This window comes from Panthera uncia (genome assembly GCF_023721935.1).
Source record: "Panthera uncia isolate 11264 chromosome A3 unlocalized genomic scaffold, Puncia_PCG_1.0 HiC_scaffold_11, whole genome shotgun sequence".
NCBI lineage: Eukaryota > Metazoa > Chordata > Mammalia > Carnivora > Felidae > Panthera > Panthera uncia.
This window is the reverse complement of record NW_026057578.1, coordinates 26,070,218-26,084,226: the sequence shown is the minus strand read 5'-3', so window position 1 is coordinate 26,084,226 and position 14,009 is coordinate 26,070,218. Positions and strand designations below refer to the sequence as shown.

Below are 14,009 nucleotides of genomic sequence, written 5' to 3'. Positions count from 1 at the left end.
ACGGCAGCCTGGAGCGCCAGCGCGCCGGGGCGCGGGCGTCGGGCAGCTGGGAGCGGCGGCAGACGTTCAGCGGCAGCTGGGAGCGGCGGCACGGCGGCGGCGGCGGCGCGGGCAAGCCGGGCGGCAGCTGGGAGCGGAGGCAGGCGGGCGGCGGCGGCGGCGGCAGCTGGGAGCGGCGCCACCCGGGCTCCAACCCACTCGACCCGCAGGACCCCAGCCCCGACGCCTACTGCAACCTTGTCATCCTGGCTGTGGCCAACAGGGTGAGCCCGAAGGCACCCGGAACCCCAGCGGCGTGCTCCCCGGGCACGTCCGGCGTTGGAGGGCGCCGGTCTCCGTCCCACCCCGCCCTGTTCCTGGGGTCTACCCTGGCCTCTGTCCTTTCCCCTCCTGCGGCCCTGCCTAGGACTTCAGGTACCACCTGTGTGCCCACGACGCCAAAGGGCTTCTAATCTCCAGCCTGGACACCTCCAGGACAGTTGCCCCTTGCTGTCCCAGTGAGAGGAAAACCCAGAATAGCCAAAACAGACCCCCTCCTCCAGCCTTGCTCCTTCTCCCACGTCGTCAATGTCAGCACTACCACAGTAACAATCATGAGGACACTAATCACCAGCATGAATGGAATGCCAACCCATGCCAGACAAGGAACCAGCATGAACACATTTCATTCTTTGACTAACCCCTAGAGGCAAATATTACAACCATCCCCATTCTGTAGAGAAGGAAACTGAGACCCAGAGGCTAAGTAATTTGTGCAACATCACACAGGAAGCAGGTGGTGGTTTCAACACTGGGATCCAGGAAGTTCAGAGCCTATACTCTTGTTAACTATGGCAGTCACCCAAGACAGAAGCCTTCCATTCTTGCCTTCCCTCCCCTCCCCCCTTGCTTCATATTCATCCTTGCTTTTATTCATTTTGACCATCTTTATTGAGCAGCACCTTTGTCGTAGGCATTGGGCTAGGTGCTATGGATACAAAGATGAACAAGACATATTTGGTGGTTTCCCTTAAGGAGCTCACAATCTAGCAGACACCTTCAAGCCCTAGGCTGTCTAAACTTTTCCTCTGACCCATGGCCCCCAACCCTCCCCCCTGCCCCAGCCCCAGCTCCCTTATATATATCTTAGTGAACAAAACAGTCTCGTGGATTTAAAACACCGAGAACTCCCCAAATTCTATCTTTCACCAAATCTCCAGGCATGTTTCTCCAATCAGCCTCTCCATTCGGTGGGCTGATGGCCATCACGAACTTAACACATCCAAAGCTAAGCACCCAATCTTCTCCCCCAAACCTGCTCCTCCCTTGGTCTCCTTGTTTTGATTAATGGCAGCTCTGTCCTTCCATTGTTCAGACCAAAACCTTGCAGTGGTCTGTGGCTGCTCTCGTTCTCACACAGCCCATATCCATTCTGTCAACCCTATTGGCCCTATTTTTAAAATATATCCCAAACCTATATACGTTTCCCCACCCTCCACTGCCCCTGCCCAGGTCCATGGCCCATCTTCTGTCATCCAGATCACAGATTTGCCTCTTGCTTACAATCTGTACCCCCCACAGAGCAGTTCTGTTAACACATAAGTCACATCTTATCACTGCTCAAAATCTTCCTGTGGCTCCCCACTTCCCTCCAAGGAAAAGTTATTGTCCTTACAACTGCTTGTAAGACCACCCACGTTATAGTGGTGGCTGAAGTCCATTTCTTCTCTGGCCTCATCTCTTTCTGTGTCCCCCTTTATACACTCTACTCCAGCTGGACTGGTCTCCTTAGAGAGTACAAGAGACCTGTGCATTCTGGATGGTTCACCGTGATATTGATATCACCTGGCACCCAATAAGTATTGAACGAATGGGTGAAATAATGTATATTATAGTATTATACCTTACGATGCAGACCAAAAAAAAACAAGCAGATTGCAGTGGTAATGAAGGAGGAGATCCAGTTTGCATAGAGAGAGTTTGCTCCTTTTAAACTGAAAGGTGAAGGGGAGCAAAAAGCAAGGCGAAAAGCCAGGAAAATGAATTCCAAGCAGAGGGAACAGTGTGCCCTGTTTATCGCACTGGATGGTGAGGGCTTTAGGATACAGACCTCATCTGAGACCCCAGAGCCTGGCCCAGTGCCTGACAGAGGACTAAATGAGAATTTGCAAAATGAGTAAATAAACCAAGAGTTGCATTCCAGGAGTATCTGATTCTCTGGCCTCCTATCCAAGGCCTTGTGGTCCCAAGGAGGGTACAGGAGTTAGAGTCAAAAAATCTGAGTGCCAGTAGTAACCAACGCTGTGAACTTGCTATATTAGCCTGGGCAAGTTACCTAACCATTCTAAGCCTCGGTGCCTTTAACTATAAAATAAGAATACTCTCTTCCCTGCCTATTTCTATTATAAGGATCAATCCTGCCTATCGTGGCTTACATTTTAATGTATACCCTGGGCTTTTTTAGAGGCAAAAATATGAAATAGTATCGTGAAGATGGTCTCATCAGTTATTGTCTTTCTGTGTCTCTTGCTTACACATAAAGAATTAAATTAGGCAAGTTCCCTTCAAATTTGCAGTCTCAAAAAAAGTTTCACCCAAGAAACTGCCTTCTATCAGGAGACTGAGGTTTGTGTATTCATCCTACTTCCATTTTTGCCCTGGATGCCAGGAAGCTCATATCTAAATATGGCATCCAGTAGCAGTAACTATGTTGAGTCTAAAATTTTCACACATGTGATTCTTCCTCTTCCTAGTACGTAACAGGAGACCTGGGTTCTAGTGCTGGCTAATCACTTTACCTCTCTGAGCCCCAACTTCCTACTGACAAATTTAAACTAGGGCTTATTTTAGATAGGCTTCAGGAGGTCCTATGAATCCCCCAGAAGTTTGGGGTGCGTTTTTCAGAGCAGAAGACTTAGCGTTGCTGCTGGACTCTATATAGGAGTCTAAGACCCAGAGGGTGGCCATGTAATTTTGATAGGAAATGGTCTGCAAGTCGATTTAAAGGTGCCCATAGATGCACGTGTGGCCCTGTGAACCTCTTCACACTGTTTGAGGAAGCAGGCGTGTCCTGGGCACGGGAGAGGCCCTGAGTGCTCTGTCCTCCTCCCTGGGCCAGGATGCTGCCGAGGAATCCTGTGCCCTCATCTGTCAGGTCTTCCAGATCATCTACGGGGACCAGAGTATCGAGTGCGTGGACCGGGCCGGCTACCACTACACATCAACGCCTGAGCGGCCGTGGCTGTGCAGTCGCAGTGAGTACTGGAACTCCTGGCCACCCCTCCTGTGAAACATCCCAAAAGGCCGGCGAGGACTCCGGGACTCAGGGCCAATGAAAGCCTGTAGGGGCCCCGATCTCTACCGCAATTACAGTGCACTGCCCCCTTATGTAGTTAAAATGAAATGTCAGTTTTCACGATGACCTCAAACTTAGCTTCTGCACAACGTTCTGGTTGCCAGATTTGGAATGAGCCCCTCAGAGCTGAACTTTTCTCTCTCCCTTCTGTTTCTGATGTCCCTTCTTTGCAGAAATACAAGCACATGCATTGTCTGTTTACTGAGCTGTCTAGCCCCGCTAGGATTCTAGGTCAAAACCAAGATTTCCAGGCCCACCCTTGAACGCAATCAAAGGCTAGAATAAGAATGAGACTAGGAGAGGCATTTATTGAGCACCAACTATGTGCCAAGCACAGTACCACTGTGACTCATAGCAGCCTTCTCGGTCCTATTTGCCACTGTATCCCATGGGCCAAGCAAAGGTCCAGGGACATCATAGGTGCTCCTAGATAAAAGACTTCTTTGAGACCTTATGATTCTAATTTTACAGACGAGGACATTAAGGCTCAGAGTAGTCAATGCATTGCTCAAGGTCACACAGCTGGTAAGTGACAGAGTCAGGATTCAAACCCAGGTGTGTCTGATTTCTTTTTATTTAAAAAAAAAATTTTAATGTTTGCTTATTTTTTGAGAGAGAAAGAGAACATGTGCAAGCAAGGGAGGGGCAAAGAGAGAGGGACACACAGGCTCTAGGGTCTGAGCTGTCAGCACAAGGCCTGACACGGGGCTTGAACCCACAAACTGCGAGATCATGACCTGAGGTGAAGTCGGACACTTAACCAACTGAGCCACCCAGGCACCCTGGTGTGTCTGATTTCTAAAGCTCCTATCTGCAACAGCCTTGCTCCCATGCTGCCTTCAAGGCTGCTAAGTGAATTTCCTCAGCCGCAGCCCCCTCAACGTGGTCCCTGTCTGCATAGCTCCAGGAACAGAGCGACAGCTCATTACTTCTGCAGGCACCCCCATCTGTGGGAACTGAGGTTATTAGGAAGTTGAGATAGTTCATCAGCTCTCACAGGATGAGATAAACAAATGAGCAAATGATGGATAAATAAATGAGTCAAGAAACCTTCCAACAAATTCTTTTTTTTTTTTTCTTTAAAGATTTAATTTTTTAAAAGTAATCTCTAGGGGCGCCTGGGTGGCTCTGTCGGTTAAGCGGCCGACTTCGGCTCAGGTCATGATCTCGCAGTCCATGAGTTCGAGCCCCACATCAGGCTCTGTGCTGACAGCTCAGAGCCTGGAGCCTGTTTCAGATTCTGTGTCTCCCTCTCTCCGACCCTCCCCCGTTCATTCTCTGTCTCTCTCTGTCTCAAAAATAAATAAACGTTAAAAAAAAATTTTAAAGTAATCTCTATACTTGGGGGCTCGAACTCATAACCCTGAGGTCAAGAGTCGCATGCTCTACTGACTGAGCCAGCCAGGCACCCCCACCAAATTCAACAAGTATTTATTGAGCACCTGCTATCACCAGGACATACTGGTGAGCAAAACCAGATGTGGCCCTGCCCTCACAGCCTTGCATTGCTAGGTAGGCTGACAGTAAATAGGTACACAAAATGTAACTACGTGCTGTACTCTGCAGACATAGACTGAGGAACCAGCCTCACCTGGGAAGTCAGGGCGGTGTCCTGAGGAAGTGACACTGAGGTGAGCCAAGATCAGAAGGGTAAGGCTAGTGGAGTCAGAGAAGTAACAGGACTAGGTACAGAGCAAGTTCTCTGTGAACAGTGCTGCTATTCTCTGGAGATCTTGAGTTCCTTTCCCTCAAAGTTCTTTTTTGTTCTCGCCTCAGACATGTACAGTTTTCAAAACATCCCCTCACCTGTTCCCTCACCTGCTGTTCTCAAGACCACTCCCCCCCCCCCCCCCCCGCAAGGCAGGCAGGCAGGTGGTATTGTCCCAACCTTGGGGAAGTTGAGGGCAGGGAGAGAGGAGGTGAGTTGCCCAAGGTTGGCTGTGAGTTGGTGATGGGGGCAGGTTTCATGGTCAAAATCTTCCAGCAGCTGCCCAATTTCACTCAGAGTAAAAGCTAACACCCTTACAGTTGCTTACAAGGCCATCGGTGCTCCAACCACCATCCCAACCGCAGGGTGGGACTGGGGTTGGGGGCTCGGGGAGCTGGGGACGTTGGTCCTTTCTCTGCTGCCTCTAACAGCCCCTCTGTCTGCTGACCCCAGGTGAGAGCTGCCGCACAGACGGGACGTACGCCTATGACGCCGACTTCAGCTGCTGCAGCTCCTTGTGGGTACCGCCCCACCCCCACCTTGCACAAATAGGGTCTCTCTTCTAGGCATTCTTGAGCTCCCTGTGGGCAAGAGAGGGTGGGTGAAAAGGACCCCACCTCGATTTGTGCCGATGCCCTGAGCCCTGAGGAGGGTAGGCGAACTGACCTCTCTGGGCTCTAGTGAGCTCATAGGATCCAGACCCAGACCCTAAGAAGCCTGGGGGACAACCGGAACCCTGAGTGGTTTCCACGTAGGCCTGTAGTTCTCTGCCAGTCATCCAGACACAGTGGCCTGCCTAGTCCCAAATCACAGCTAATGCCAAAAACTAATTTTGGTTTAATTCCATGTAATAGAAAACCCTAAAAAGGATTTGAGTTTTAAATAAGATCGAGCTTTCCCCCTCTCACCTCTTACGTAAAACAGATCAAGAGTTTATGGCCCTTATGGTCATCGAGGGTCCAGGTCCTCGGCACCTGCTTCCGTACTCAGAGTTACCTTATGGACCAAGATGATGGTCAGAGCTCCAGTTATCACAATGGTAATGCCAGGGATGTCTGTAAAGAGCTTTGCTGGGATCCCGGCCTGATGACTTCTGCATATGTCTTAGTGGCCAGGACTTGGTCACATGGTCGCAGCTGGCCGCCGCAAGGCTGGAAAATGTAGGAGGGGCGCCTGGGTGGCTCAGTCGGTTGAGTGTCCGACTTCGGCTCAGGTCATGATCTCGCGGATCGTGAGTTCGAGCCCCGTGTCTGGCTTTGTGCGGACAACTCAGAGCCTGGAGCCTGTTTCTGATTCTGTGTCTCCCTCTCTCTCTCTGACCCTCCACCGTTCATGCTGTCTCTCTCCGTCTCAAAAATAAATAAACGTTTAAAAAAAAAAAAACACAAACAAAACAAAACAAAACAAAACTCAGTTGGCAATATTGTCCAGGGTTCTGTTTGGTATGACTAACCACGCTAGCACTGAGGGGTTTCCCAGGACTTGGGATTTTCTATACTAAAACCAGGAAAGTCCCAGGCAAACTGGAACAAGTTGGTCAAAGTTAGTTCTCTTACTAAGGCCTCTGGCTTGACAGGTAGCAGGCTCTGCCAGTAATATATGCCCTACTTTTATTTTTTTTCCCTCTTCTGTGTCAATATTTGTGGCTTCCTTATACTGTGTGCCCTTGGGCTAGTCCTTAACCTGATATCTGCTGCCAGACCTAGATCTGCTAGAGTCATGATAATGACTAACATTTGTGCTTGCTGTGTGCCTAGTGCTGTTCTATAAAGCACTTCATTTTTTTTTTTTTAAAGTAAACTCTACTTCCAATGTGGGGCTTGAACTCATGACCCCAAGATCAAGAGTCACACGCTCTGCCAACTGAGCCAGCCAAGAAAAATCTACATAGCAACATTACAGTGGCTGCTGTTTATTTATTGCTTCTAGTCTATGACTCTGAGCGCTGTACAAATAGACTCCTCTAATTCTGATGACGTCGATGTTTGTCATCCCATTTTACACATGGAGAAACTGAGGAATAGAGAAGCTAAGCAGCCTTGCCCAAGGTCAAGCTGTAGGCCTGAGATTTGAACCCAAGCAGCCTAGCTCTAGGTCCACACCCCCTAACCACGATGCTACACTGCTTTTCTGTAGCTAATCATAGAAGATGGTTCTGGAACAATTTAGAAACCAGAAGGCAGGTTAATTTTTTTTTTACTCTTTTTTTTTTTAATTTTTTAACGTTTATTTATTTTTGAGACAGAGAGAGACAGAGCATGAACGAGGGAGGGTCAGAAAGAGGGAGACACAGAATCTGAAACAGGCTCCAGGCTCTGAGCTGTCATCACAGAGCCTGACATGGGGCTCGAACTCACAGTCTGCGAGATCATGACCTGAGCCGAAGTCGGCCACTTAACTGACTGAGCCACCCAGGCACCCCTACTCTTTTTTTTTTTTAATGTTTTATTTATTTTTGAGAGAGAGACAGAGCATGCGTGGGGGAGGGGCAGAGAGAGAGGGAGACACAGAATCTGAAGCAGGCTCTGAGCTGTCAGCACAGAGCCCGACATAGGGCTCAAACTCATGAACCATGAGATCTTGGGCAGGTTGATTTTTTTATTAAGCAAGAATTATTGAGTACCTTTCATGTACCAGGCACTGTGCTGTGTGCTAGGGTTACGGTGGGGAATCATACAAGGATGAGACCTGTGATTGGCACGCAGTAGGTACTCAACAAATAAGCAACCAAGGTCCCTGCTCCTGCATGGTTTATCGTGCAAGCACACTTGCAGCGTCTAGCACAGGAGACGATGAAGTCATTATTTAACAGAAATAAGCATTAACAATAACTAAAGAGAACAAGCACTTCAGAGCACTGAGAGAGACCCATAGGGAGCCTACCTCTTTGGGGGTCAGGAGGGCCTCTCAGAGCTGATGAAATTTGAACCGAGGCCCAGAGGAGGAGAGGGGAAGAGCACTCCGGGCAGAGGGGCAGAAAGTGCAAGGGCTCTGAAGCAGGACAAAGCTTGTTGCATTTGAGGAGCAGCCAGGAGGCCACCGTGGATGTCGGTGGGGAGGATCTGGGAAGGCCTTGCGTGTCATGGGTAGACTTATGAGTTTGTGACCACATTTGACAGAGGATCAACCCAGTCATGGGGAGGGGAGGGTCAGGGAAAACTTTCCCGAGGTGACATTTAAGCTCCAATGATGAGTAAGCGTTAGTTGAACAAAAGATAGGGTAGAGAGGCATTCCAGGCAGAGGGAACGGCATGTGCAAAGGCCCAGAGGTAAAGAGGTACTTGAAGTATTAGAGAAGATGGCAGAGAGGCCTGAGCACACAGAGCAAGGGTGAGATGAGGCTTCAGAGGCAGCCAAGGGCCAGAAAGTGGGGCTTTGGAGGCCAAAATGGGATCTAGGATGAAGCCCAGAGCATCAGTAGCTGTGCCCTCCCACCCCCACCTGCTGTAGGGAGAGGAGCTAGAGGAAGGTGAGTGAGGGCCCCATTCTGCCTGTCTCTGCAGCAATGGCTCCCAGGATACATTTGAAGCGTGTTATAGTGGCACGTCCACACCCTCTTTCCACGGCTCCCACTGCAGCGGCAGCGACCACAGCGGCCTGGGCCTTGAGCAGTTGCAGGATTACATGGTCACGGTGAGCAGGGGCAGGCAATGTGAACAGCACAAGCAAAGGTCTGGAGGCTGGAGAAAACACAGAGAGTATTTCAGGAATCCTGAATAATTCTGGACATAACTGAAGTAGACCTTGGAAGATTGGGGGCGGAGTGGTGGTGGGGGGATATGAGGTTAGGAAAGTAAACTGGGCAGCTTGTGAAAGCCTTCACTAATGTCAGCTAGCATTCATTATGTGTCTTCTGTATAGCAGGCACTGTTCTAAGCACATTTTATGCGTTTATTTTAATCCTTTCAACAGCCAAAGAGGGAGGTACCATTATCTTTACTATATTTAAGAAAAGCAAGGGTCAAGGAGGTTGCCCCCTACCCAAGATCACAGAGCTGATCAACCAAGGGGCCAGGATTTGAACTCAGGCACATCTCGTGCTTAGATTCAGCCCAGTGTCTGCATGCCCCCCCCCCCAGTAGGCCATGGGAAAGGTTTTGGGGGAGATGTTGGCCAAATACACCCTTAAAGAGGGTTTGGGTCTTTTAGGCAAAGGCTGGGTGGGGATTGCTCCCTGGGACTGACCTTGGATGTTGTCCCCACAGCTGCGGAGTAAATTAGGGCCCCCCGAGATCCAGAAGTTTGCAATGCTGCTGCGGGAGTACCGGCTGGGGCTGCCCATCCAGGACTACTGCTCAGGCTTGCTGAAGCTCTATGGGGACCGGCGCAAGTTCCTCCTCCTTGGTGAGCCCCCTGCCACACCCCCCGAGATCAGGCAAGGACCCTACTCCCAACTGGTCCACAACATTCCTGATTAGGCATCAGGCTAGAAGCGTTTTCTCCTAGTCCTCAGCCTCCGATAAAGCCAAGATCATGAAATCCATGGCACATTTAGGGAGACAGGCGCAGGGCAGGGAGGGACTTGCTTGCAGTCACAGCCCATCAGTAGAGAGCACTGGTATATCCATTCAACTTCACAGCAAAGCTGGGGTGGTGGGGGGAATATTCTCCCCATTTACCCCATGGAGCAGCTGACGCTCAGAGAGGCTGAGGCACTTGTCCAAGATCACACAGCTGGTAAGGAGGGCTGATCATCATAACAGGAATAATATTAATAAGCTAACAGGTAATATCTTTGTCAAGCATCATCTCACTGAATGCTTCAGTTTGGGAAGGTAGAAACTCTCATTTGCCCCCATTTGGCAAATGAGCAAAATGAGGCCCAGAGAAGCAAAGTAAAGTGCTAAAGTCACATAGCTTGTGAGTGGAGATGGAAGCAAAACAAGCTGACTTGTATGAAGCATGCAGTGTGCTGGCCCCTCCTCACATCCCCCCCTGGGAGAAGAGGTGCAATCATCTCAGTTCTACAGGGAGGAAAGTAAGGCCCAGAGCAGCTGTTTAATGAGGGTCACACAACTAATAAATGGGAAAGTAGCAGTTGCAATAATGACAATGAGAAGCTAATGCGTAGTGAGCATTTACTATGTGCTGAGCATTAGGTCATTGTTCTCTGGCTCAGAGTCAAGGAACTTGTGCAGGAACACACAGCCAGAGAGCGGGCGGGCTGGGGATTTGAACTCGGTTCTCCGGAGAAGGTGATTCCACGATGGGAGGGGAAGGGCTGAACCCAGAGGCGTCCCTCTGCCCCTGGCCCCGCAGGGATGCGGCCCTTCATCCCGGACCAGGACATTGGCTACTTCGAGGGCTTCCTGGAGGGCGTGGGCATCCGCGAGGGGGGCATCCTCACCGACAGCTTCGGCCGCATCAAGCGCAGCATGAGCTCCACGTCGGCGTCGGCCGTGCGCAGCTACGACGGGGCGGCCCAGCGGCCCGAAGCGCAGGCCTTCCACCGGCTGCTGGCCGACATCACGCATGACATCGAGGCGCTGGCACCGGACGATGAGAGCACCGACGAGGAGGCCAGGGACTCCCCGGGTAGGGGCGACACGGTTGAGGACAACTACCTGTAGCCGCCACCCATGCGGAAGGCGGGGAAGCATCCTCAATCCCACCTGTGTCTCACTCGCTCCTTCCTGTGGGACCCCAGCCCCAGGGCGCCCCTCCCGGGGTGTCCGACCTCGCCCTTGGCGCTCCAGTCCCTGCAATACCGAGAATGTCCTGCAGGGGGCGGGACCCCAAAATCGCAGGCAGTTGCCGGAGGCTCAGCCAGCCCCTCTGCCAGACCTGGGTGGGCAACATTCTACTCTGTCACTAGCCCCAGGTGCCAGGGACAGCCCCTCTCTCTCCCGCCACTCCTGCAGCTTTCTGGAGGCCAAAGGACAGATGAGGAGTGGGCTCCACCTGCTGACAGACTGAGAAAAGACTTCCCAGAGCCCAGAGACCTCTTGTTCCTCCTATTTTACAGTTTGAGAAACTGAGGTTCAAAAAAAGGTGAAGGAACTTGAGGAAACCTCCTATTTCTCCTGAGATATTACCTCAAAGTACACACACAATAGCGTAGAGGGCCTTTTTAAGACTCTAAATGGCAGGGTCGCCCCTCCCCTGATGGCAGGAATTGGATCACCAGTGTGGCATATCTTCACTGACAGTTGGGTCAGAGGTAGGTGATGGGGGTCCCAGTCTTGGCCCTAAGACTCTGAACAAGTTGCTTGTTCGGATCTTGGATTGGGAGCCAGACAGACCTAGGTCTCCTGTCTGGTTAGTGTTCTCACCTCTTGGTGACTTCCATTCCCTAATCTGTCCCATGAGGTCGGCCCCATCCACCTCACAGGGTTGGTTGTGGGGATTAACAAAAGCACAAGGCCTTGGTGCTGGGTCTAGCCCATAGTAGGCACTCAATAAACGTTCCCTTCTACTTCTAACACTTTCGGACTTGGTGTACCTGTCTTGGCTGGGCGCAGTTAGATGGAAACTGAGGTGGGGGTCAGATGTAAGGAGATCTTTGGGGAAGTTTGTGAAGAGGAACTAGGACTTGCCCTTCATGGCCCTATTACACCCTGGCTCTGTGCTCAAGCCCCAAATGAAAAGTACCTGAGACTCCACAGGCTATCATCACAGGGGTCCGGGGTGGTTAAAGAAACCTGACAGCCGGGTTGGAGAGGTTAGAGAAGTCGGCATGAGGACAGCTTCAACACAGCCTGAGTAAAGGCTTGGAAGCTAGAAGGAGTGACCCCTGAGAGGGGGCCAGAGACTCACGCAGAAGTGCCGAAACTTATTTGTAAAGTTTTAGAGCCTTCCATGGCCAGACACATGGTCCTTACCGTGAGGTAGCTACAATTATTACCAATTAAAAAAATTTTTTAATATTTATTTATTTTTGAGAGACAGAGAGAGACAGAACATAAGCAGGGGAGGGGCAGAGAGAGAGAGAGAGAGAGAGAGAGAGAGAATCAGAAGCAGGCTCCAGGCTCTGAGCTGTCAGCACAGAGCCTGATACGAGGCTCGAACTCACAGACCGTGAGATCATAACCTGAGCCAAAGTTGGCTGCTTAACAGACTAAGCCACCCAGGTGCCCCTAATTATCACCAATTTTAAAGTAATATTATTATTAGGGCTTCAGGTCCAGGGTTCCAGGATTTATACTCAGTTTGTAGCAAATGATGTTTTCTTTTGCTTTATTCCCCCCTCCATCCACCCATTCCCCACCTTCCTTCCCCTCCCCACCGTGGGCACCCACCCTATGTGTTGATCTACGTCCTGGACGTAAAATACACAATGCATCGTGTGTGTATTTACACCACATGAATGGTATTGTGTAAAGATCTCAATCTGACGCTTTCTTTTTTCACTCCATCATATGATTATTTCTAAGTTCCACCCATGTTTCTGTGGGAAAATCTAGCCTATTGTATCATATTGCTGCAAAGCATTCCAAGCTGAGCATCCATGGTGTAATTTATTCACCCCTGTCCCCCTGTGATGGATGCCCAGGTGGCTTCCAATTCCCTCTCACCACAAACAACACTGTGATGAACATCTGTGTACATGACCCTATAAGCCTGTGTGAAAACTTCTTTGGACCCTATACCCAAGATGGAATCCTAAATCACAGGGCACATATTTTTTACATGTCACTAAATTCTACTAGTAGCGTGTGAAAGATGCTTGTCTCCCCATATTTTCAATTTTGCCTATAGTTTGGGTGTAAGGTCATCTCAGTGTTTGAATTTCTCTGATGATATGAGACTCAGAATCTTCTGTGCTTGCCAGACATTTGGGCTTCCCCTTCAGTGAATTGCCTGTTCCTGTCTGGTGCCCATTATGAATTGGGTTTCCTGTCTTTTTCTTGTCGATTTGCAGGAGTAGCCTGTAAATTTTAGATATTAATCTCTTGCTGGATATTGATGTTCCCAGTATCTTCACCTAATCCACTGCTCATCCGCTGGGTTGTCTGTGGCAGTGGCTTTCAAACTCTACCGTGCACCAGAATCTCCTGTTCGGCTTGCTAAAACACAGATCACTGAGCCCCACCCCAGAGTCTCTGACTCCGTAGAGTAAGGGTGGGACCTGAGATTCTGCATTTCTAACAAGTACTCAGGTGATGCTGATGGTCCAGGGAGCACACTTTGCGAACCACTGGCCTATGGTGACTTCCTTTGAACAAATTTGTTCCACTGACCAAATCCATAATTTTGATGTTTTCAAATTTATTTACCTTCATTTTATGAATGAGGGAACTGGAACGTAAGGAGGTGAAGTGAATGACCCAAGGTCACACAGTAAGCTGGGATTCGGACCCATATCTGGCCAACCCCAGCGCGCATGCTCCTAGCCGCTCTGCTATCCTGTCCGGCAGCTTTTGGGATGTAGTGACCACAGGCTGAGGCATTTGTCCTGAGACTATAGGGAACTTTAATAAGTTCCTGAGTGAGGCAGACGTAGAGGGAGAAGCACAGTGACAGGGCTGCCCAGAGTCACTGAAACATTCTTGCCTCACAGCTCCAGGGATGGAGCAATTTCCCTCACACCCCAAGGAAGTCCCCACCCACCCCGGAACTACCCTCTTACCAAAGCCATGTAATGCCTTGGTTTCTGAGGTCCAAAGGGCCCTGACTGGGGCAGTCTAGGCTCTGAGCCTACAGACTCTGGCCACACTTCCTCCTGTAGCATTCAGAGACCCTGCCAGGATCACTTCCCAATATGGTTTCATTCTTGGCACTGCAAGAGGGGAAATACCCCTGGGCATGAGATAGCTGCTTCCCAAAGACCTCTAGGGGTGGGGTAAGGATGGAATTTCTGTACCAGCTCGGTCTCCTGGGCACAGTTTTGACCCATGGACAAGTGGTAAAGTTAGTGAAATCATCTCCAGCTGCCCCTTACAGTGTGGCTCCTTTTATTTAGGGCCCTGCAACTTAACTTCTCTCCCTCCCAGCTTCCAACAGAAGACTCCTAGCAGCGCTCCTTGA

General features: G+C 50.2%; 1 protein-coding gene across 1 annotated transcript in view; it reads left to right on the top strand.

The window, feature by feature from the left end:
* Window positions 1–13,599, top strand: part of CCM2L (CCM2 like scaffold protein) — a 19,911-nt gene extending 6,312 nt beyond the window's left edge. Inside the window, exons 6-11 of the mRNA XM_049650942.1 lie at window positions 1–263; window positions 3,098–3,233; window positions 5,496–5,559; window positions 8,546–8,675; window positions 9,248–9,386; window positions 10,302–13,599. The exon at window positions 1–263 is cut by the window's left edge and continues 23 nt beyond it. Of these exons, the coding sequence (XP_049506899.1) occupies window positions 1–263; window positions 3,098–3,233; window positions 5,496–5,559; window positions 8,546–8,675; window positions 9,248–9,386; window positions 10,302–10,612 (1,043 nt within the window). The 3' untranslated portion in view covers window positions 10,613–13,599. The remainder of the gene's footprint in view (window positions 264–3,097; window positions 3,234–5,495; window positions 5,560–8,545; window positions 8,676–9,247; window positions 9,387–10,301) is intronic.
* The last annotated feature ends 410 nt before the right edge of the window (window positions 13,600–14,009 follow it).